At 40.2% G+C, this 24137-nt stretch overlaps 1 protein-coding gene and 1 long non-coding RNA gene across 2 annotated transcripts in view; one reads left to right on the top strand and one right to left on the bottom strand.

The window, feature by feature from the left end:
- The first annotated feature begins 1151 nt into the window (after nt 1-1151).
- LOC148056867 (uncharacterized) lies at nt 1152-8929 on the top strand. Its single transcript, XR_015702356.1, has 5 exons — nt 1152-1447; nt 1938-2063; nt 6354-6462; nt 7027-7103; nt 8519-8929. It is a non-coding gene; the product is annotated as an uncharacterized LOC148056867 (long non-coding RNA).
- A 1977-nt stretch (nt 8930-10906) lies between these two features.
- Nucleotides 10907-24137, bottom strand: part of ADSS1 (adenylosuccinate synthase 1) — a 31465-nt gene continuing 18234 nt past the window's right edge. Inside the window, exons 6-13 of the mRNA XM_009467195.2 lie at nt 23361-23468; nt 22920-23001; nt 21815-21941; nt 20454-20608; nt 19142-19266; nt 17063-17160; nt 15737-15886; nt 10907-14272 (exon numbers count right to left, since the gene is read on the bottom strand). Coding sequence (XP_009465470.1) covers nt 14220-14272; nt 15737-15886; nt 17063-17160; nt 19142-19266; nt 20454-20608; nt 21815-21941; nt 22920-23001; nt 23361-23468 — 898 coding nt within the window. The 3' untranslated portion in view covers nt 10907-14219. The remainder of the gene's footprint in view (nt 14273-15736; nt 15887-17062; nt 17161-19141; nt 19267-20453; nt 20609-21814; nt 21942-22919; nt 23002-23360; nt 23469-24137) is intronic.

Raw genomic sequence — 24137 nt, 5'->3', positions numbered from 1 at the left:
AGCGCCGCGCCTGGCCAATGGCGGGGCGGCGGGAGGGGCGCGAGGCGGTGGGCGGGGCATCGCCTCAGGCCCGGCCCCGGCCTCCCCTCCCCTCCCCGCCTGAGGCGACGGGGAGCCGGGGGCTCTCGGTTCCCCTCGCTTCCCCGATCGCTTCGGGCGCAGGTCAATTTCGCTTCCCGCCGCGTCCCGACGGCTGGAAGTCGTCTCCTCCGTGCGTCTGGTCCTTGGTGTAGAGGACCCGGCAGGGCAAAGCAAAGCAAGGCTTTGAAACTCGGGTGCGTCAGTAAACCCTCTTCCCCGTGAGCGCTTCGGGCTCGTCTTCCTTCCTGCGAGTCCAGCGGGTTACGTTTGTGTTCAGGCTCGGGTAGTTCTTCCTAAAACTTAAACCGCCTGCCAAGGCTTTAGCTGTCTAAATGCTGTAGAGCCAATGAAAATGTGCACAAGGGGAAGGATTCACTTTTTTTTGAAAGGACGAAGGAGGCTGGGGCACCCCCGCCGGGCCCCGGGCGCTCCTCAGCACCTGCGAACGGCAGCGGCGGATTCACCGCTCCGTGGGGCTTCAGGGGCTGATCCTCGGTTTCAGTCGAATCACGGAGCTCCCCGGGACTTTCTGCTGTCATTGTGTGACAGGGAATTACTGCAATTGATTTCCCATTTATAGGTAAGCTGTCTACAGCACTCTAGGTATCGTCTCATGGATTAAAAGCGCCAGGTTCAATCCCAAGTAGCAGTCAGTCTGGTTACTATGTATATTTTGAAGATACATTGTTTTCCTCAGGGCAAACAAGACCTTTAAAACTAGTGTTGGTGTTCTGGCACAATGTTTTGTGTCATTTAAAGAACCTAAACAGTCACGACAGTTGTATTTCTTCCAGACAGGTTTCTGAATTCAACCTTCACCTATGTGTGCTACGATTCTGAGCAAAATCGCAACCAGGTATAGGAGTGATTTTTCCATCAATACCATGCTTCCACTGCCTGCCAAACTGCTATTCGGTTGCAGGTACAACCACACTGATTTCATACAGGTTAATGTGATTTGATTTTTTTTTTTTTCTGTAGAGCTGATCAGCGCAGCCTTGTGGTCTGTGGAGTGGAAGCTATGGTTGTAATGCACAGTAATTCACAAAAATCCCTTCTGAGCTGGAAAGTCTGACTCCTGCCACGCTCGCTTTAGCTGTGAAGAGTTCTACTTTGGCTTTTTCTGCATGTACTTGAAATGCATGTTTAAGGACGTTCAGCAGACAATTTTCCACTGTGCATTGAAAATGCATGGTCTTTTCTTTCTCTCTAAGGAAATTTCTTTGTAAATATTCATTAGATACACACCCTGATGTCCCTGAAGCTCTCTGGGGAGCACGGGTGGATCAGAATGTAATCCCACTGAGACAGAGCCTGTCAGGACAGAGGGCAGCAGATCACATGCGTTTCATTAAGATGGCATAGGGTAAGTGTGACTGGAACTTGACTGTCTGAGAACTGGATGAAATACAAAGAAAAAAAAAGTTAAAAGCCCTGTTCTGCTTGTGAAGAAGGAGCGCTCTGAAATGCTGATCTCAGAGTATGAAGCAGATTTGAAAGGGAGCAGCGTCTGCTGCAGCAGCTGTCACTAAAGGGTAAATTTAAGGGCACTTTCCCTGAGGGCTGATTACATTTGACGGGTGCCACTGCCACCCCCACTGCAGGGCAGATGCAGAAATCCTCTGTTGCAGCTACCTGAGTCAGCCTCAGGTGGTGACATCTCTTAATTGCTTTCCAAGCCTCAACCTTAACAACATCTGTTACTGATCAGCTATTGCTTATTTGTAAGCTATAAAGGCAAAATAATTCTGTCTGCTCTATACCAATGTACCTTAGCATCCTACAGGGAGGGAATTGGTTCATCTGCCAGTCTGTTGACTTGTTACCCAATAGAATGATTCTGAGTGTTTTATTAGTTTTGTAGCAGTAAGCCTTGAGGAAGATCCGCTGGTGATTTGGAAGTAGAAGAAAGGCTGACATCTGATCTGGCAAAGCTTGCTGGCATCGAGCATTCATGAAAATTAATGCTGACAATTTCCCAGGTTAGTTAATGAGATTGTGTGTTACGTTATGCAGCTTCTGAATATGAAAAAGCAACCCAAACAAATCCCAAACCACTAATGGTAATTGTGAAATACAATGATTTTGGTTTATCCTTGAAAATGTGTTTGTGAAAGAAAGCAGAGAATAAAAAGACAGCCTTTTTCTTGCTACTTTGCTTCTCCTGTACCTGTGTGAATATTGCAGAGAAATTGCCTGGTTGATAGTTTTGTCACTTTCCAAACAAAGAAAAATTGCGTTTCATTTTTTCAATAGTTTCCATTTCCAGTAAGCAATTTTAAAGAGCAAAAGGGACTGCACTATGCTTGCTAAGTCTGTCCCTCTTAATATTCTACTTCTATCGGTGCTTCAAGAAAGTCAGGGCAGACACAGAAGGACCCTGGTCATAGTGCACCTTCGTTGCTTCTAGCAGTTTAGCGTTCAGAAATTTCCTGAGCCAAAATTTCCATCTGGATCTTAATATTTAATAATGTCAGTAGGCCTGCTCTTCATGAATTTGTCCAGTCCCCTTCTCAAAACTGGTAATGCTTCATTTCTTAGTTTGTCTAGCAGGGTCTACAACTTAGCAGTATATTATTTAAAAAAAAAAAAAAAGCTTTGTCAGGTTTGTTTTCAGTTTGCCACCTGTTAATTTCATTAGGTGTCTCCTATGTCTGGTTTTATAAAAAAAACATTCCCTTTGCATAACATCCAGGACTATAAAGATATCTGCCGTATCATACTCCTTCATCTTTTATCCAAGCCAAAACATTTTGTCACACTGAAGCACTGCTCTGCAGTGTGTCCCGATCTACATCACCTGTGCCACATCCTGGTGCACAGCACCCGGGAAGCCTGGAAAGGGATTGGGCTGTGTGGGAAGGGGGAGAGGGAGCCCCGGGTGCCCCAAGAGCTCTGGGCAGCAGGGGGTGGGTGGCCGAGTGCACCTGGCGTAGCTGAGCTGCAGGGTGCAGCCAGCATCAAATGTCCTTTTCCATACCTCTCACAGTCTCTAACATCCTTCCTGAAGCTGGTGTCCAGTGTGCCAGCTGCGGGCATGCTATGCATCTGCACAGCATGAATCTAATGAAGTTTTCTTCTTGGTCCCTTCCCCAATAATTCCTTAACATCTGATTCGTCATTTTGACTAATACTGAAGTACCAAACTGGTGCTTTCAGGGAACTATTCATAAATGGCTCCCAGCATCACTCCCCTGAGTGCTAATCACTTTGTTCAGAGCCCGTCACTCTGTGTATATAACCGAGGTTATTTTTCTCCCACGTGTGTTAGTGTGTACTTACTGACACTGCCAATTTATTGCCTGTTTGGTAGAGTGAGAGCCTAGAAAATACACAGCTGTAGCTCTTCCCAGTTGGTTTTTAGATTTGACTTTTAACAAGAATGCAGCAAACACTGGTACCTCACTGCTCATCTCCCTTCTGCAGCGTACTTATAAATACATTGAATTGCCAGAACCTTCCTCAGGTTTACTGATGTACAGTCCTCAGGATCACACCGATCCCTTTGTAAAAATTGGAATAAAATTCCTTTCGCACTGAGAACAATTTAATTAACTATATCACATTCAGACCTGAAATACAATAGACTTTGCCTAAAAAATGTGTAGATTTAGATTTTAAATACTCTAGTAAGCAATGACAGATTTTAAGATTTTTGTTTCTGATCCATCTGTAAGACAGTCATGATAAAAGTTTGCTTGTCAGCCAATGCTTCCAACTACTCCAAAATATAATTAGAAATAAACAGGTAGGCAGAAATAAAAATCACAGACATTGCAAATCGAGACTGGATGCTTTCTTGAAAGGAAAAGAACTTACAAAGTTGGAAAAGAGCAAATAGAGGAAAATTCTGCTTTCTGTTTTAGGCAGGGTCAGACAAAATATCCACGATGGCTGATTTGGCTTGGTGAATCTAATTATTCATTGGTCTTACTTCTTCCGGTCTATGCCTTATTTTGCAAGCAACCTTTATCCATTTACTGTGACAAGTGTTCCATTTTAGGAACAGGTGGCAGATAAATAGCAATCCAAGAGATTATATTAGCTTTTAAACTGTTCCCAATGTCTAATAGTAGGTTCCCATAAGCATCAGAGGACGTTAAAAATATGTTATCCGTCTCTTCAGAATCGGGAGTTCACTTAACGATTCCTCTCAGTTTTTACTGATATAAAAAGAGTGTATTTTGGCCAACTCATTTGCTCTTTTCTAATGTCTTAATGTAAAACGGTGAAAGCAATGTTCCAGAAATTCTTTTAAGTGGAATATATGTTATAGTAGCTGATGTAGTTGGCCGTGCACCAGCAGGCAGCCTGTGTTAAGTCGGCTGGAGTGTCAGGATGCACACACGTCCTCTGTTAGGGCGGAAGTAAAGCACCGCGCCCCACGCACTCAGTCCCACCGTACTCTTCTTTCTGAGCTCTCCAATATGGATTCGAAGATTAAAAAAACTCCTTGAATAAACCTGCTTTTCCTAGAACGGCTCGGGGCCATTTCCTTTCTTCTGGACCCTTTTCGTATCGTATCATAGCACGTCAGCCTTAACAGACAACATGTTTACAACTCGGTCCGAAGGGTTACACACAGTTCAGCCTTTATCTATTCACAAGTGCATGTCATTCTACTGTGACTCGTTAGCAACAGAGTTCGTGCCCTCGTCTTGATGAGCTGTTTCGCACATCAAAAAATGTTTGATAAGCCAGTGATGTGCAGGATTAAGGGCTGGCTCTTGAAGGTATGCTGCTGTTAAGCCAAGGTTCTACCATCTTGGAACAGCAGCCAGTACTCGCTCTTAAATTAGCACGGCATGGTTGAATTTCATAGCATGTTACCACTCTGCCAGCTGTGAGAGACACCAGTTCTCCTCCGTAGATCGGAACAGTCGAAGGTCCCACTTACACTAGAGGGCACTCTCAAGACTGCAAATTGTTATTGCTGTTGCAACGATCTTACTGTTCTGCTGCCCGCAATGTGCAGGGTTTACAAAGGGGCTGCTTTCTCCAGCGTTTTTTCATGGTTGTTGTTCCTGGCCTTTCCAGTTGCGTGCCTTCATTACTGCTGCACACAGTTTCCTTTTATTTTGCTTTTTAAGATTATTTTAATCTATCAAGAAAAAAGAAAACTGAGCTCTGACAGTGATAACTGCCATTACTTGACCTAACGCTGTGCCATGGTGTTCTGATTTCTTCCTCTGCAGGAGACAATGATGTTTTTCATTTAATACTAGGGGGTTGTCCTAAGAATTCTTTAAATCTGTGTCCAAGTGATGCAATTCCATTATGCTATGTGGATTTCCCTGGGAGAGGCTACAGGTACCTCTGCCCTTTCACTAGCCCCTCACAGGCATGGGAAGGGCTAGGCAAAACTTTTCTCCCTCCACCTTGCAACTGCATCCAGCCCTAGTCTTGTTATTTTGTTGTGGAAATGAATCCTTGCTTCGAGACAGCTTTGTATGTTGTGCCCCACACGCTGGCCTTTATCCACTCCCTAAAGCAGCCGGAATAACCCGGGGTACATCCGTTCAGCTCAAAGGGACTATGTCAGCGCACGCTGGCAAAGAACCTGGCTCTCGGCCCTCGCCATGTCTAACAAACGATTCCCCAGCAGCAGCCCACAAAGTGTGTTTATTTTAAATATGTGTGGCTGTATTGTCAATGCTGGATAGAGAAGATCTCTGTCCAGAAAGCAGAAGCTGCACAGAGACAAAGCGAGTCCCTGAACGTTGCCAGGATAACATGCCACAGCTACAGGGACCATCACTAGGGCTAATGTGGAAATTTTCTTAGTACAGCCTTTTTGGTTGAAACCTGTTTACGCTGGGAAGTCTTGAAGGCACTCCTTCTATCTCTTTGCTCCATGCTGAGCAGTTCCCACAAGTGGTGTGATATAAGCTATGAAAGTAATGATATTCAGTCCTAGGCCTGCCATCCAGGGTGCCAATTAACAGAATGAGACTTTTTTGTGCTGCTGGCATGTTTCCTCTGGATGGAAATAATCAATACAATTTGTGTAGGGCTCAGACTTCCGTCAGTACCAGCTTTGGTATTTTAATTATGTAGTCTGGTGCATATCAGCCTCTAATAAACAAAATGCCTTACCCCATTTGCAATGCCTTAACTAGCTAACATCTTTTATTTCTTCCACTTGACCTCTTTTTCATGTATATTAAAATGCACTGTAACTCATTCTATACATTTATGCTCAGTACGTTCCTGCCATGTATATGCGTTGTATATGCGTTCATCTTTTTTCTTTTTTTTTTTTTCTGCATAAGAATTTCAGAGAAGATATTGACGTGACACAATCGCATCTTCTTTTCTTCTGTTGTATCTGTCCTGTCTGCAAGATTTGGAAGTTCTCCAGATGGATGGAGGAGGTGTTCGGTATTGCCTCTAATACTGATTCTTTATCACTATTTAAACTCTAGGAAGGACTACCTATATATGCAAATATATCACCACTGAAACCAGTGAAAATATAAAACTATAATATCGGCATTGAATAACTGACTGAATCATGGAGGAGCGTGGCCTGACATTCCTCCTAGCTCTTCAAAATTCACAGCCCTCCAGTGTTCATCCCAGACACTGGTTGCTCTTTTGGCCAAGTTCAGCATCCAGCATGTGAGCTTGCTGCTGGTTTATTCCAACTTCAGTTCTTCTGGCAAAGTTGGAGATGATTCTCTGTCTAGCCCCCTACGTATTTCAGTACCCACTATAGGCAAGTAGAGATCACTGAAGGTATATTCTCATTTTGTCTGCAGAATGTATATACTTAAAATCAGTGGACCAAATCCTCAGGAAATGGGTTTGATGTCTTAGTTACCTTTTCCAGTAATCTTCTTTAGAAGCTATAGATAGAAACTTAATGCTGTTTCAGAACGGCAAGGCAAACCTTTTGTGAACTTACTCAGTAAATGTCTTCAAACTGTATTTTCTCTCACATAGACGTGATTACAGCCCCGTTGGTACAGATATAAACTGCATTCCTGAATTCTGAAAGAATGGGTCTATGCAATTGCAAGGTAGGAAGAAATGCTTCTAATAATCTTTCAAGTTGAGAGTGGTATTGTATTATCCGAGAACTGAAAATGTAATACTTTTAAAGGAGGCAGTGAAAAATGCAAAATGGACTTAAAAAAACCAGTGACTTATCTTCCTTGGATAACAGCTGATTTTATGGACAAAGGAAAAGCAGTGGCTATAATCTATCTAGACTTCATTAGGCATTTGATATAGAAACATACAGGGAATAATGAGTTATTAGTTAGGGATTAGTATAAAGTGAACAAAGAACTGGATAAGGGGAGATGGAATGGCTGATATTCAAAAGCTATGTCTATATTAGCAAGCAGTGCAGCCCTACAGGAACAAATACACAAAGCAGTTGGTGCTCAGGACCCAATATCCACACTGTAGGCGGAGGTTGCTTCTGACCAGCTCTTGTCTGGTCCCATGGACTGAACTCTGATTAGCATCTGGAGGACAGGGGACCACTGCTGGAGAGCATGTCTTGTTGAGTTGCATCCAAAAGGAGCCCAGTTTCCATGCTGACACTACTGCATAGTGCAAACCAAAGGGTGGAACAGTGGTAACGGTCATTACGGAGCAGGATGAAGCCACCACAAGGGCATAGCCTCGATGGCTGGAACAACTGAAGCTGAAGAAAATTGGCGTACAAAATGCAAAGTTCAAAATTTGAACTGCATTGTCTATTTTTGATGCTATAGGATGCAAAGCAAGCAGTAAAGTTGTAACGGTAGTACTGATGTACATGTAACTGTGCACTGGGACCATAGCTAGTCTTATCTGTAGCAAGGCAGATTCTTGAAACAAGAATGTCACATCATCTCCCCAATTCTCCTTTTTGTCTTCTCCCATTTACTAAGGACAAAAACCATGCCATTACAACAGATGTCAGTGGACAATTAGCATGGATCAGTGGTAATACTCATCAGCATGAGTCATGGGAAATGCCTTCCCTCCATCTCCTGGCCATCAGCCCCCCGGTATAGCCCAGTAGGCTGTTTGCGTTATTCAAGATGCAAGTGCATCGTTGGCTCACATTCACCCTGGCATCTGCCGTAAACCTCAGGTCCCTTTTAGCAGAGCTGCTCCTCAGCCAGGCGCTTCCCAGTCCATACCGAGACATGGGGAACCCTGCGCTTCTCCATGAGCTTTCCATTGCCCAGTCCTCAAGCTTGTCAAGGTCTTTGCCGTTTGTTGTCAGCCACTCCTGAATTCAGAACTCATCACAGGACAGATTTCCATTCATGGCAGAGCACTGCACTATTTTAAGAATTTCAGTGGAAACATAACTCTAAATACAATAGGTTTGTAACTGGGAGTTTCCTCTTCAGAAGCAAAGAACACCATGAAACACCTTTTTATGACAGTGGCTGGTAATACACTGTATTTACCAAGTTTGTTGTCTTGTCAGGCTTGCAAAAAGTTGACTCCAGCACCCCTTGCATGGGATCATCTCCATTTACAGGACAGCCCGGCTTCCACAAACCTCAGCAGCAAACACCGTTGCTACACATTTGAAGAATTAGGCCCAGTTAGCATGAAAAGTTTTGTCTGATAAAGGGGAAGATGAAGATGCACGCTGCCACCTCTGCTGTAAGGGCACGTATAGCTGCCTGTATTCTGCGGTCCTTTAAGAAACACATCTCCAGTGCTTCTGCCCAGGGTATTTTAAGGATTTCGGCAATAACCCAAACTGAAGCGCTCCACCACTTACCAAGCACTGTAAAGGTATCTCCTGAAACCTAACACTGTTGTCTGAGGCACTATTTGCAGGCCTGTAATGCAAACTCTGGTGTATGCACGCAACTTCTAAAAGGTAACGCCTGTCAAAGGAAGGGGACGTTACCTAAAGACTGTGAAAACATTCAAATACGAGTGTAATTTTTCTCCTGACAAAGACATTTCCTTGCCAAAGACATTTGTATAGACAGTGTTAAAACTTGTACTGTTTCCAACCACTGAAAAATGCAGCTGCTGGCCAAAATTTTCTGCATTAAAGGAAGCTATAAAGTGTATGTGCTTACGGAAGACCTTCTTTCCTGTTTTTTTTGTTTTTTTCTTAATAGACAGTCTCATAGGGCTGATGGGCAAATATTTAATGCAGAGTCTCTACTCCAGAAATGTACAGATATTAGTAACAGATGAAGGTATTTTAGAACAACCAATTTCCTGTAAGTATATAAGAGATTAAAAGGCAAAATCTTGAAACCCTTATTTAGACTTGACTTCTTTAATCCCTCACTCTATGGCTGACATCTGTGTGGATAATTTTGTACTTTAAATTTAAGCAACATGTAAGGGTTCAGCCAGCCCCATCCAAGTAAAAGGTGTTCCTTAGCAAAGCTCCTTTGTGATGGACCCGTGATTTGGGAAGGAAAGAACCCATTTTCTTACCTCCCTGCAGCAGGCTGTACGCCACCGCTTCGCGCACACCACGAACGCCACGCAGTACGGTGACGGTCGAGCAGGCTCCGCGCCTCAGGCAGCCTCTTTTTCGTTGGCAACACGGATCTAACAAAGGCACGAAACCAGCACTAACAAACTCACTTAAATTAGTCGCCAAAACCCACATCCCCCGATACAGTGCCTATACCACAAACAGGGACTTCTTCTAAAGATAGGGGGAGCTGGATTTTCTTTCTTGCCTGATGCCTAGTTAAAAGGGTGATGTCAGCTCATCCTTTTTGCAGACATCCAGCACTTGAAACCAGCTCTCAGATGGATAGGAAACATTACTGTAAAGAAAGCTGGGCCACTTCCATGAGGAATAAGGAGTGGGCTAGGGCTGGACTCCACGTCAACTATTACTAGAAGAGGGTACGGGCAGGAAAGTCATCTCTTAATTGCAGTTCTCCAGAGGCAAGATGGTCACATTGTTCCCAGTTTTACCTAGCTGGGAGGGAGGAAACAAGATAGACAGTCTTGACTCAGCTCTCCAGCTGACAGACAACAGAGGGACCAGTAAAAAAACCAGAGTTTTCCCAGTGGGTAATTTCAGCAGAGAGAGACTCCCTCGGTTTTGGGTTTTTGCCTTGGGCATTGCCAGTGTCATGTGGAGTTAGACGAAACTGCTTCAGATGCTGCGGCTACCAAAGACATTCTACATGAATTTTTATATATATATAAATATATAAAAAATGATGCAAAGGAAATGAAGCAACATGAGTTAATCAGCAGAGCAGTTCCCACACAGCTCTCAGACACTGCCCTGAACCGTGTGCTAACCTGCTGTCATTTACTGGACAGGTGACTCACCTGCTGTTCCAGACTTCTTCTAAAATGGATGAGAAAAAGTGATTTCTATAAAGGCTTCTGAAAGCCCTAGCAGCACTTCTCTGAAGCCCTCCCACATTTTAGAGGTGATAATTTTGTTATCTGAGCCAATACCTACCTTTCCTTTCCAGCAGAGTGCTGTTGATGAAGAGCTATACGGAGTTCACATCAGTTGCTCTGAGCCAGCTGGTCCGGCAAGAACATTTCTGCATCAATTAGAAAATGGGTATTTTTCTTCATAAAAATCTTTGTTCGCTCAGGTGAGCTAACTGAAGATGACTAACCACGAGTCCCTGGTGGTAAAGGTGGATCCCTGCTCAGTTTGTAAACGGGAAAGTGGGACGAACTTTATAGAATATGTAAAAAAAAAAAGCCAAACACTGAGAATCTGTAGATCGAAAGAAAATATCCATTCATTCAGTAATGCTGCTAGTTATTTTTTAAAATTCATGAAATACGGAACCAGGTTTTTGTATGAAGTGTATTGCGTTAAAAAAAAGAAAGGAAGAGAGAAATAGAGACCAAGGACTGTTACTTTCAGTTGGTTTTAATGTGTCTTTCAGGACAAACCAAACAAGTGTGCATCCAAAATTCATCCGAAAAAATCTGCATAAGGTGTAAGTACAGTTTGCACATTACTATGGAAATGCTTAATTTTCTTTCTTTTTATAAAGTGCATTATGCCAGAACTGTAAGACCATATATAACCAAATTAAAAATTACAAAAGCTTCAAAATCCTATACTGCATGTGTTAGGAAGCATACGCCTGACTATGAAGGCCATATCGTAAGGGTAAGTGTGAGGAAAATATGTCAAATACATTCATGTGCATGAGTGAATCAGTAATTGCTACTTTTAAAAAACTATAATCTTTAGCACAATTATGCCATTTTGGTAGATGTTTACCCTTATTCTTCCATCCAGATATCTAACAGGATGATGCATCAACCAGTTTTAGTCATTATTATTGCATTTGGCTGGGGAGAAAGAAGAAACTAAATTAATCACAGTGATTGTTATTAAAATGAAATTCCAAACAATACAAAATAATACACAAGGGAAACAGCCAAAATGAAAGCACATTTACATAAAAATGTTCTTATTAAGCATTGTGTCAGTCAGTAGATTAAAGAGCTTTTCGATAAAAGCCTGAACTTACTCACATTTAACTCAATGACAACACATATGAAATTCAATAGGAGTAGAACTTCCATTTAAAAAAATCCATGCTATGAACTGAAGTGAAATGCATGATATTATTTTTACGGTAACAGAGCAAGTCACGGGATAATTGCCTATTACATCATGCCCATTGACAACATCACTGGGTTTTTGATGAATCCTTGAATGCAAAGACAGGCAACGTGGATCTAATGGAGACTTAATGGAAAGTAAAAAGATTATGTGAACAAGAGAAAGTAATCCTGTGAAAATTAAACTATAAAACCTAATTTTTTCAATATGCCAAATACGTCATTTAGAGTTGACTATTTAATCCAGTTATTCAGCACACCGAGCGGCTCGTTATTCATTGTGGACTTTGCCTATAAATCAACCAAAGCTTAAATATAGCGGCAACCTCCTAACCCGAATGCACTGATGAAGATGAGGCCAAGAAAAGGAACAGGTCTAGATCATCCAGTATGCAAATGTCACAAGGTCAAGCCATGTGAAAACAAAACTTAATTACTGTATCTCCAAGCATCTTTATGCTTAAATGACCTCATATAAATGAGGCACGTTTCACAGTGCTTGTAATAATTAGCACTTACCAAGCACCTTTCAGAAGTGCTTTGCAAACATTAAATAAGGTCAGAAATCTCATCGCTCTTTCATCAGAACACCCATAAATTCGATGAGGAGAGCTTCCTCATCAATGTCAGAGCAAGGACTGCAGGCCTTGACCCACCAACCTCCAAAAAAAAGTTTAAAAGAGGTGAGGCAGTACTCCTAATTGCCATTTCACAGATTGCAAAGCAGTAGCAAGGAGATTAAACAACTTGTCAAAGATTGACAAAGGAGTTGTAGCTGAATTAAGGATTCATGGCTTTGGGCCCCATTTTTTTTTTTTTTTTAGAGATAAAAAGTATTTGATTGTGGCATAAAGCCACAGTCTGTGATGAACGGGGGTATGAAGAGACTGCACTGCAGCCGGAGGGTGTAAGAATTCTGCCCTACAAGCAGCAATACATCCATAAACAGTTAAATTTAGTGCTTGCTATGTGCTTGTACCGGTACTTTTATAATTGCTTCTTGGTACAAATGAGTTTGAACATTAACCGTTATTTAATATTGAGCGAGAAAAGACAAAGGGAATGAGTATGACACAAGGTACTCCAGATAGGTTTTTCTTTTTCCTCCATCTCTGATGCAAAGAATGTCATAATTTTGTGTCCTTGGAGTTACCATCTCAGAAAAGGGATATTTTCACACACTACATAATGGCATTACTGGGGTTGTGATGCCATTTCCACAGCCCCTGGGAATGACACAAAAATACTGTTATAGCTCTCTGACACATATATAGAAAAGGAACATTTACTCAGAAAATTCTGCAGTTAGGGAATAACTCTGTTTCTAGTATATTCTTTTTCCTCTACAAGAGGTAGGCCTTTTTTTGAGAGCTCTTGAAGTATAGTCATTATGAATTAGAAGATCCACAAAGAAATCCAAGTGTATTCTTGAAGATTCTGGGACCTCTCCATGGCTTCTACATGTCCCAACCCCGGCTGCCACATGTCATCCCCTTCTATAAATAGGCATTACATTTTGCTGAGGAAGGTCAAAATGCGTGAGGGGTGTAAATACTGCAGCAGTCATCATTAAGTCATGCATTGGTTTATTCTTGGAAACCTAGGAGCTGTGGAAGTGAGTGTGCCTTACAGAGCGGCAAGTCCCAAGTTCCTCAACAGATAACTACAGTAAAACTTTGGAAATTACAATCACTGCATTAGCAGGAAGAAACGTCTCGGGTTCACTGAGAACACACAGTGTGCTGTCTCGGCTGCACTCTCCCTGTGTGTTCTGTATCCTGAGGACGCTTTCTTCCACCTTCACTCACTCCTTCCCTACTGCATAAAATAAAGACCGCACATCTGACAGCCTCCGCAGGGATTGCCTGTTAGTACACAGGATATTTGAAAGAATTATTAGACAGGTCAACTTTCTCCAGTTTGGCCCCTCTACAGATGTTATCTCAGTTACTAGAATAGGCTCTGTGATAAACATACCTCAGCTGCTCTCCATTCGTTTTAGCGGGCTATTAAAAAATGATAATATAAAAATTATAGGTAATTGTGTTTGCTTTGCTTTGTGTCGAAAATACCTACCTAACTTCACTGTATTTTAGAAACTGAAAATCTGTATAATCCAACCAATTTAAGTACACGGTATCTGTCTTATTACTGCCAACCCAGATACACAGACATTTTAACATTTGAAGTCAAAGAACAAATCCAAGCTTAACACTTCTAAAGTTACCCAGTAACTACTGGAAAAGGCTTAATACTGATTTCAGCAAGAAGAAATAACTCTATATGGATGTAAAATACTCTCAAATAGTAACATGGCTCAAATTTAAAAAAATATTTTTTCCTTTTTTTGTTAAGAATACCTTTTTGATTTTTTTTTTAACGATGGCCACCAAAGGAGATTTTACACTGAATTTACTGAGAACTTAAAGATAAATAAAATGTTACAATACAGAATATATGTTTTGTTTCTCTTCAGTTCCTAGAAGAACACGTTGGTTTTAAATAGCATCTCCATTTAAAGAGGAAGCAGTAAGGAACAGATGAACGCTAAATTGTGCTCCTCATCGCTGATGTTCTTCATTTGTTTAGAACAGCTGGATCATCGACTCTCTTGATTTTCCAACTCCGACCCATTTAACTAAGGAGGAAAACACATCTATTAGAACAATTACTGAGAGCAAATATTATAATCAAGGAATTGGAATAATTTTCACCTTTCATCATGCTTCACTACAAACTGGTCAACTTTGTGCTGAAACACAATGCTAGGAAGTTTTACTGTCAAAAATCACTTCACTCCTGCTGCATTACCAGACTAGAAGTGCAATATACTGAAGTTTGAAAGCATGAAATAATTATACCATAAGCACAAAGCATTGCAGATGGAATGCCTAACAGAAGGTCAAGCATGTTTGTTGCAGGTTTAACTGTCATTGTCTTGAGCGATAGGATGTCTAGCTAAATCCCTGCAGAGAGGAAGCGACAGCTCTGTCAGACTGTGAGGTTTTCTTGACGTGGACCAGGAGACAGTGACGCACACATGCTATAATATTGTTAAATATAAGGCTGCAATTAAAAACATTATCCAGCGTGAGCAGCCACCCCAAATACCATACTATAATTGTTCCACTACAGTTTTTCTTGCCCATGGATACTACAGAACTGACTGTAGGTAGGTCTCCTTTAGCCATCAAACCCACCAAGGCGCCCTGCCCTCACACTGAGAACCAGAGAAACAAAGTCAGGGGAGCTTTATTCACATATCCCATCGCCCGCACCTGCGTCCATGACCGCACATGAGCCACCCACCGAGTTTCAGGCTCTGCTATCAGATGCTTCCTAATCCATGAACAATACTGGAATTGCCACAGTTGCAAATAGCTCACACTCCCCAAATGTATCCTTTGAGGTGCTTTATGGAAAACGAAAGCACACATGCCAGCTCTTTAAGTTTGCTGCTGTGGAAATTCCCTTTCAAACTCCACCGTTCGTGCTGCATCTAGCTCTTGGCACCTCTACAGCTCTAGCAATTAGATTTGAAAAAAAACGGATGGCTTAACCTTTGGAGACTGATCATGTTAAGATTCTCATTTTTCCAAAGGGGCAGAACGGGGCTAAACAATCTTGTATCCATTATGCAACACATCTCCTTATTTGGGTAAGTATGGAAGAGGGGGAAAAAAAAAGACAAAAAAAAGAAGCCTGTGTTCAAACAGGGATGCAGTGCAGGAAGTGAAAGGAAGAGGTTAGTAAACTGTGGGTATTGGACTAACTATGGACTGCAGCATGGTGCGGAGATCCCTAAGCTTTCACTGACAGAAGGCAGCAGTTTGCCAAGAACAACACACGTTTATCTTTCCTCTGGTTAAATCCTTGTCAGCAGCAGCTTGGAGCTCTCTGCAATACTGCAGACCTGCCCACACAACACCACCCTTTGCTGCTTCTTGGCAAGCTGTCATTTACTGTCATCAGCCCAACCGCAGGTACCTCCACTGCCTCCTGCCCAAATCAAGCCACTCCCTGACTAACGACTTGAGCACTTTTACAGAGCTGTTCCTGCCTGCTGTGGCATCCTCACATGCACATCTACAGAAAGATTTACCTGGCACTCCGACGTGGTTCTCCACGCAGCGGATGTAATTCTGGGCCTTGGGTGGGAGGTCCTCCCATTTTCGTGCACCAGTTGTGTCAGTCTTCCACCCCGGCATTGTTTCATACTCTACTTCCACCTTCTGCAGTATCTCCTGATTAGCTGTGGGAGAACAATTTTTATCACAGTTGATTTTAGCTCCTCCACCTTAAAAGAACACACCTATCGTTCTTGACCAACAAAGTCTTTTGACAACATTTAAAATCTGATAAATAAAAAAAAAACCAAAACAGTATTTCTACTGACCGGTTAACTCATTTATTCTTAATTTACATTAATTTCTGTTACTTAGGAAGATAACTCTGATTCAAGAGGATCCCGTAATCCAGTTTCCTCTTGTCAAAACCTTAGGATGCAGTCTATGTTGTCAGAAGACTACAGTAGTATTTTTAAGGACACAAAGTATTTGAAGTTTATAGTAGTTCCACTTTGTGGTTCAGATTTGCACATAATAAAATAGAAGTCCTCCTGTAGACAAGGCACGACTTTCTCAAAAATTTTTACCTTCGTGGAACAGGGTTAAATCAGGCTTGCTAAAAACTTAGCTGTCTGCAAGCCTTTCCCCACTGGAATTCCCACTGGGCTACTGTCCGCAGACAGGAACTACCATCAGTGGTGGGAAAGCCGGCTGCTGCCAGCCCTCCCCACACCTCCAGAATCCCCCATCTCAACAGAACAAACCCCTCATCTTGGCATAGACCGTGACGGGTATCTTGAAAACATCATTAATGTATGAAAATGACATATTATTACATCTTAAAAGTTTTAACGTGAAGCACATTCATGAGGCAATGTATATTTTTATTAACTGCAATGTTGCTGATGTTAATTACAGTTATATGATGGTAGCCCATAAGCGGCTTTATTCCGCTTGTATCCATCTCATTTTTGCACAGCTTAAGCACTGATTTTAGTTTTACTTTACTTCATTAAAGGCTATTGCCAGTGATACACAGTCACTGACTTGAATCTTGCTGACTTATAGACCCCTTGTGTTGTCAATTAAAAAAAAATCTAATGGGACAAGACATAGAGGCCCTAAGACAAGATTTTATTTGCTCTAAACTTCTTGTCGTCATACATACAGACACAAGGTGCCTAGAAAATGCTAGCATACTGATACAGTAGTCTTTATACTGACATCACAGTTCTGCAAATTTCTACAGGTCTAGTGAAAAAGAAATCAAGCCTGATTTTAAAACGTAAACAGGCTTTCCCAACAAGAATGACTTAACAGGCAGGAAAGAGAAAAATAAACATAAATATTTAAAAACATACCTGGAAAATATGGAATTCTTTTTCCACCCAATTTGTAAGCAACACCAATTTTAATCTCATCAAGGACATCAAGAATATCCAGTTTTGTTAATGCCAAACTGCACAGAAACACATTGGTTACAATTACACACATGATGAATCTCCTCTTTAATACTTTCCACCTGTCTTTTTTTTTTTTTTCTTTTTTCCTAGCTTTGTATTCACAAATACAGCTCAGGCAACCCAGCAAGCAGAAATACACAAATATCTTAAACTATGAACTCAGTGTTAATTGAATTCACGCCTTTGGGATGAATACATGACTGAGGTACTAAGACACATTTCCAAATGCTTGGCTGCTCATACAGGCGCACGGTGTTCAGTTCAGCGCATGAAAATGCAGCCTGACTACGTAAAGTGGCGCTTACTGGACTTGGTTTGGGTGTGTATGACGGCAGGTCACTTCAGGTCACTACTAGCGATTATTTCTGTTATTCCTACCGATTCACAACTACAAGATGGACTTATTTACTAAATTACACTTTTAAAACAGACTTCACAAGCATAATCTGGCTACTAAAATCACATACACAGTTCAGCAGGAAAGATCCCAGCCTGACTTTCAGTGCCTGGGCTGCGCTATCAAGGTTGTCAGTTTAATGAACCTTTTTCATCTTTTGAATGAACATACTGGAACACAAAAATGGAACCTCAAGAAGACACTGCAGTATTCACTGATCAGAATAAAACTACATTTTAAAACTAGTCAAATTCTCTAGAAACAATATGCCAGACCTTGCTTGGTAAAAATACGAGTAGCTACGGATTTAGACAGGTATGTGCATACTCGTCCATGCTGTATGTGCTCGTAAGTATACGATGAATGCAATGATTAAATTAAAAGACCTTGTGGGAAAGAAGCGGCACAGAGCCAGTTCTTCAACTTTTTTGAAGTTTTTATCTCCCCATGTTTATTAAACTGTCAGTTACCACAGATGACACGGTTTTGTTGATAGAAATGCAGTAATTGTATAGAACTGAAATGGAAGGAAACGTAACGCCTTCCTAATACTATTTCCACACAAACTAGAGCTGTGTAAGTTAAAGCACAATATAAATCCAAGTAAAAAAAAAAAAATCCTTCTGATAAATTAATGAACAAAGATCATTGTTCCTTTGTAACACTAGTAGCATAAACAATATTAAGTCTCAGTTTATAAGATATTAAAATGCTTGGGGTCATGTGTTCGCATATATGAACAAGTTTGCCTGAATGCATGAGTAAGTTTACACTTTATATGAACAAAACTGTAATGAAACTTTGCAACTTTTTCTGAAATACAGATTGGTAATTAGTTATAAATTAATGGCTTGTGATAGTTACTGGCATTTTAGTATTAGACATAAGCTAGCTTGATGGCATTATGGTCTTGAGCAGTTCCTTTAAACAGCCACTTTTCCTTTAAAATGTCAATTTTATATATATTATGAATTATAAAATAATTTATCAACCAAGCTAAGCTGCTCAGTCCCAAAGAAAATAAAACTCAGCCCATTAAAAGCAGAACTTATAATACAATATTAGACTACATCTTTGCAAACGAATGAACCTGTTGGGACTGGAATGAAAGCTGTGCCAACTGCTGTACGCTTTGTGTCATCCCCCTTATTTCACTTCAAGAGGCAGCAGTTCCAAATGATGCAGAATTGGTCCTGCAAGTATGATCCACTAGAGCCAACCAAAGCTCAAAACCAGCGAGTTTTAGATCATGGCATAAGTCAGCATGAAAGCACTGGATAAAGAACACTAGAGCAAACTGTTATATTGATCCAATCTACATTGGTCATCTGATGTAAGCAAAGTGAAAACACATATGAAAAAAAAAAAATCACTGCTATGATGTTGTAAAATCACTTGATTTGAAAAAAAAAAAGTCAAAGGAATGAGATTATTATTAGCATTAAGACAATTCTCAGTTGCCCATTTTATTGCTTAAAATGTAACACTTTACTAGACTTATATTAATGTTACCTACATATTTATTCTGCGAAGTACAAAATTATCACTTCCAAATGTAGCGCAAAATCTGTGATGCTTACGCAGTGAATCCGTTGATCATATGAGCATATTTCAAAATGACAAGATCTAACCAGCCACAGCGTCTCTTTCTGCCCGTAGTTACTCCCCATTCGTGGCCACGGGACTGTAAAAGATCTCCAATTTCCTAAAAGAAGACATAAAGAATGCTGATGGTATTTCACTGAAAAATAGCAGGAAAATGAATATAAACAAATACAGACAAATAGCAAGGAAAATACAGTTGTTCAATTCCAAAGCTTTTTTGTAGGAAGAAAAAAATAATGAAGTTTTATTAGGAGGGACTAAGGTGGAGAATAAAGCCCCTCATGCACAGGATTTTTGCATTTCAATCACCAGCATCTCCAAAATATTTATTTGATATGACTATTTCATGTTTCAAGGAGACACTTTTCCTTCTTCATCTGACAGGAAGATTTCCTTGACGATTCAGCCCTGGTTTTAATTTTGTTTACATTTACTTTCTTCATCTGGTCTTTTGCCATCTATTGGCTTTGGGGGCAAGACTATAAATGCTCGGGACAAGATCAAAGCTTGTACAATGTCTCTGTCAACAGACTCCTTGACCATGCCTAGGGCTCCTAGGTCTACCACAGTATGAGACTGCCAACTGTTCCCTTCGGGCTGGCAGAGTTTATAACGTGTTAAAAATGAAGAAGAAAGAAACTTTACGCTCATGACTTATAAAACTAAAGGATATCACCAATTCATTTGAGCCTTTAGAGAAAGGATTTTAGTGACTAAATCCTTAAATTAGATTCGGATCACTGACCTAAAGATTGCTGTGTGCATAGCTCATAATCAATACCCTGAGCTTTCTAGTTTCTTGATAATGAAAATACAATAGACAGTTTAAAAGAATCAAAATCTCTCCACTTCTTTTTATTGATCAATTTGTGCATGACTGGCTGATGCATACACCACATTTATTCTATAAATCACACAGAACACAGGCTGTTAAGCACAGAAGTTGTATCTTGTAATTTAAGCTTTCCTGTGATGCACCTACAGTTCCAGTCTACAACAAACTCTTGCCACGGAAATGCACCTAACAATATTACATAAAATGATGAAATCTGTTTTCACATCAGTCATTACAACAGAAGTGTAGTCACTGTAATCTAACATCATCACAATCATGTTTCTCTCCTCTGAAGAAAAATACCTTAAGTTTATAATGTTTATACTCTCTTCGTGAGTGCTATTGCTTGTCATTATTATTATGGTGCTTATTTATCATTGGTATACCCTTACCCCATTCCATTGACATTTTTTGGCAATGGTATATACTGAATTTTGTAACGTTACACCTACATTAATCTGCTCAGTGGGGAAGGCTCCAATTCCCACCCGAGTAGTATACGCCTTCACCACGCCATACACATCACCGACGTGCTGGGGAGGAACACCAAGCCCGGTGCATACACCACCTACGGTGCAGTTTGATGAAGTCACGAAAGGATACGTGCCTGTCAGAAAAACACAACAGCACAACCCTGTTTCAGCAATGATAAGAAACAAAGATCGATTTTCCTTTACGAGTTGAAAGGAGATTTTCATTTTAAGGCTAAACTGAAGTAGCAGCCAAAGAGCGGGGCAAATTCTTCTTACTACGTGTCCCCATTTTGCTTTTAAGAGAACAAATTAAGCCGTTCTTCCCCAAATTCCTTTCTCCTGTAGTGAATAATACGTATTTAGATTTCTAAAGCTCCACAGAAACCCCTCAAAACGAACGATTTTTTCCACTCAAATAGCTGACTTATCCTGGCGATTTGTGTAAGCATATTATTAGTGAGCAAGAAGTTCACACAGACAAATAAGAAAATATACTGCTTTCTTATACTTAAGGAGGTATCCAGTATGCCGATCTGTTGCAATGCATAAGCTTTTCTGCATTCATCCTGTGCAGCTTTCACTGAGGATTGCCCACAAGGGAGAAATTTAAAAGCATCTCAATAATACTTCCCCTAGGCACTGGATCTATTATAGGATGCTGCTGCTGTGTAAAGCTTTTTTCACTGTCCTGCGTATCACAGAAAGTATTTCCGCAACATCCACGGAGAGCCTGGTGTAAGGTCACAGTCTGACATTCCCAGTGCTCTACACAAGTAGCTCTGGAGTATCTGCAGCAAATTTTCTAAGTCTTAAGAGGTTATTCACGATCTCTACACTGTGACTCTGGATTGGAGCATCTCTCCAGTTTTCATTTTATCTTCAGGGAGACCTAAGTGGTTTAATTAGACTTTGGGTAAGAGAGCAGAGCAGAGATCAACTGAAGAAGCTAGACTTATGGGTTATCTGCACCAGTTTAATCCTCCCTCCACTGCAGAGGAATTATCTCAGCAGCACTGCAATGGCTGCCTGGAACTTATGGCAATGTGCACACACATTTAGAAGTAATAAAGACAAGAATATCTGGAGTGAAATTTCAACTCCGCTGGAAGAAACTTCAGTAAAAATCAATATTTAAAACCTAAGCACTTAATCCTGTTAATGATACAATCTCTGGCTTACTGTGCTTTACTTTTGGGAGATCTGTTCCTATTAAAGGAAAGACTATTTTGTTTCTCTATTTCCCTGCTGTTTGCAAAGCTGATATAAACACAAATCAATATAAAACTAATAAAAATAAAACTAATCTCTTAGGAGTTAAATCGAGTTTACAATCAACTTACCAAAGTCAATATCAAGTAATGCTGCATTGGCTCCTTCAACAAGAATCTTCTTTGGGGAGCCATGAAGAGCTTCGTACATAAAATACACGCCATCTCGAACCATGGGTCTTATTTTTTCAGCATATCCCTGCAAATTTGAGTAGAAATGTCAGCTTCGCCAGACAACGGCTGGAAGCAGGGAACACTGTGTTCACTTTTGAAACATGAAACATACAGATAACCCTAACATGCCAGCTTCAGTAACTGTGCTTTACCTGAAAAATACAACCATTAGCTTATATTCTACTGAAAACAAATCAATGTATTGAACCACTCACATAAGAAAACATGACTTGTTATGGCATTAGAATGCCATAATTTCTGTACCATAATTTCTATTCACAGAGATGATGTATACCTACCTCATTTTGTTGATATAGTCTCTATATAGTGTGTCTAGACACACTGAGAGTGGGACTGAGAAATAGTGCAAGCTCCAAAAGAAAAAAAAAAACAAACACTACTCATGAATATTAAAAAAAATCTTTAAAGGTAGGGTGTCAGCTCTGAACAAGTACCAGACAAAACTTGGGAAAGGTAAGAGATTTTTCTAGCATCCTCTTTTCTTACGTATTCATGAAAGAAGATGTTTTACCAGCGTTTCTTCTGAGTTTATTTATAAAAAGACATTTTTCTTGTCATATCAGGATCTTGAAACACAGCTTCCACAAACAATTCTTCAGTAAGTATGGAAGTCTCTCAGACACACTAGATCAGACATAGCTGAAGACCGCTAACTGCAAGTGTCACCCTGCTTTCTCTTGGCTACTTTAATACAACAGTTATTTTATGTCAAAAAAGTAAAATATCACAGAATTAAATCATCCACAAAAGTTTATTTTAATACCCACAATAAGAGAACATTCTATTACAAAGCATAGCAACTGCTTATTAAAAGGCTTTATAATAATGAATATATGCATTTTTCATTTAAATTAATTCATTAGTTTAATAAGTAGTAGTTCTGGTACACTGCATTTTTACTTTTAAAATTAAAATAAATATTACTGTTTTCTTCTATACTTTCCCTGAAACTGAACAAATATTACAAGTCTTAAACCCTTACCTTTAGCTTTTTCAGTTGTCCTTCTATATCTATTTCCAGTGTGGGAAACATTGACTTGTATTGTTGTGCCAGATTTTTAAATCTGTAAAATATTGAAATCGTATCTATGAAGAACACTCTTTGAGTTACTGTTCACAGAACCTTTGGCAAGAACTCAGCTGATATTATACAGAGTATACACTGAGAGCTATAGGGAGAAAATACCCAGAACTTCAATATGTCAACCAGTGCATTTCCCAATGTACCAAATTACATTTTAAATAATGAGAAACTCTGTGAAGTACAGGAAATATACACACACATTCTTTCCAGTTTTCTTCTCCTTCTAGACAATTTATATACAAAATTCAGACACATTTAAAAACATCCCCTTACTAGCAAGTCTGTCAGCCAAAATGTATCACTCTTTAACATAATATTTAGAAATGAAATTAGTTCTACCTTGAAGAAAATTCACCAAAGTCAGAAAGGAGGTCACAAATTCGAAGGCCTGTTCGTGCAGCTTTGGAAGAATATGTTGGTCCAATCCCCTTCTTTGTTGTGCCAATACTAATTAAAAAGACACACACCCCCCCCAACATGTATAAATATATGCAAAAATATGCTTTATGCTAAGTAATTTTGATAAAGCTCTTCAATATACCATATACTGGGCAAAAGATCTGAGACATAAAAAAAGACTAAAGTTCTCTAACAATAAATATATAGCAGCTTTCATGCCTCAGTGGATTTGCATAAATATTGCTAATATTCATGCTATGCAGTAAAGCATTAAGCCTTAAGTCTGGCTGAGACAAGCTTAGTTGAAACTATGTGTGTATACACATATATTATACAGTAATAATGGTTACTATACTATCCTGTGGTACTACTACATTCCTTACCACAAACAACAGGAAACAAATGTCATTTTCACATTTTCATTGTTGCACCGCTGTCTATAGTTGTAAACAACAACCAGTTCTGTGAGCCATCAAACTGGTTTCCTGTGGCTTTGGCATTATTCAGACTATCTCTGTCCTTATGAACTGCTGCTGCAGCCTCTACCTTGATGAGGATAAAAATGAAACTGTTCCCCTAACCACATGCCTATTTTAATGTGCATTTCATAAGTACAGTAATTTGGAGATCCCTATTTGTATGTTAAGTTTGGCTGAAATTGTCCAATGGGATCAAAAACTAATAGACAGAGAGAAAAATACAGTGTGTTCACATAAA

Source organism: Nipponia nippon, unplaced genomic scaffold (assembly GCF_047370975.1).
Source record: "Nipponia nippon isolate SJK-2023a ecotype South Korea unplaced genomic scaffold, ASM4737097v1 scaffold_11, whole genome shotgun sequence".
In the NCBI taxonomy this organism is placed as follows: domain Eukaryota; kingdom Metazoa; phylum Chordata; class Aves; order Pelecaniformes; family Threskiornithidae; genus Nipponia; species Nipponia nippon.
Note: the sequence above shows the minus strand (reverse complement) of the source record. Positions and strands in the feature narration are given on the sequence as shown.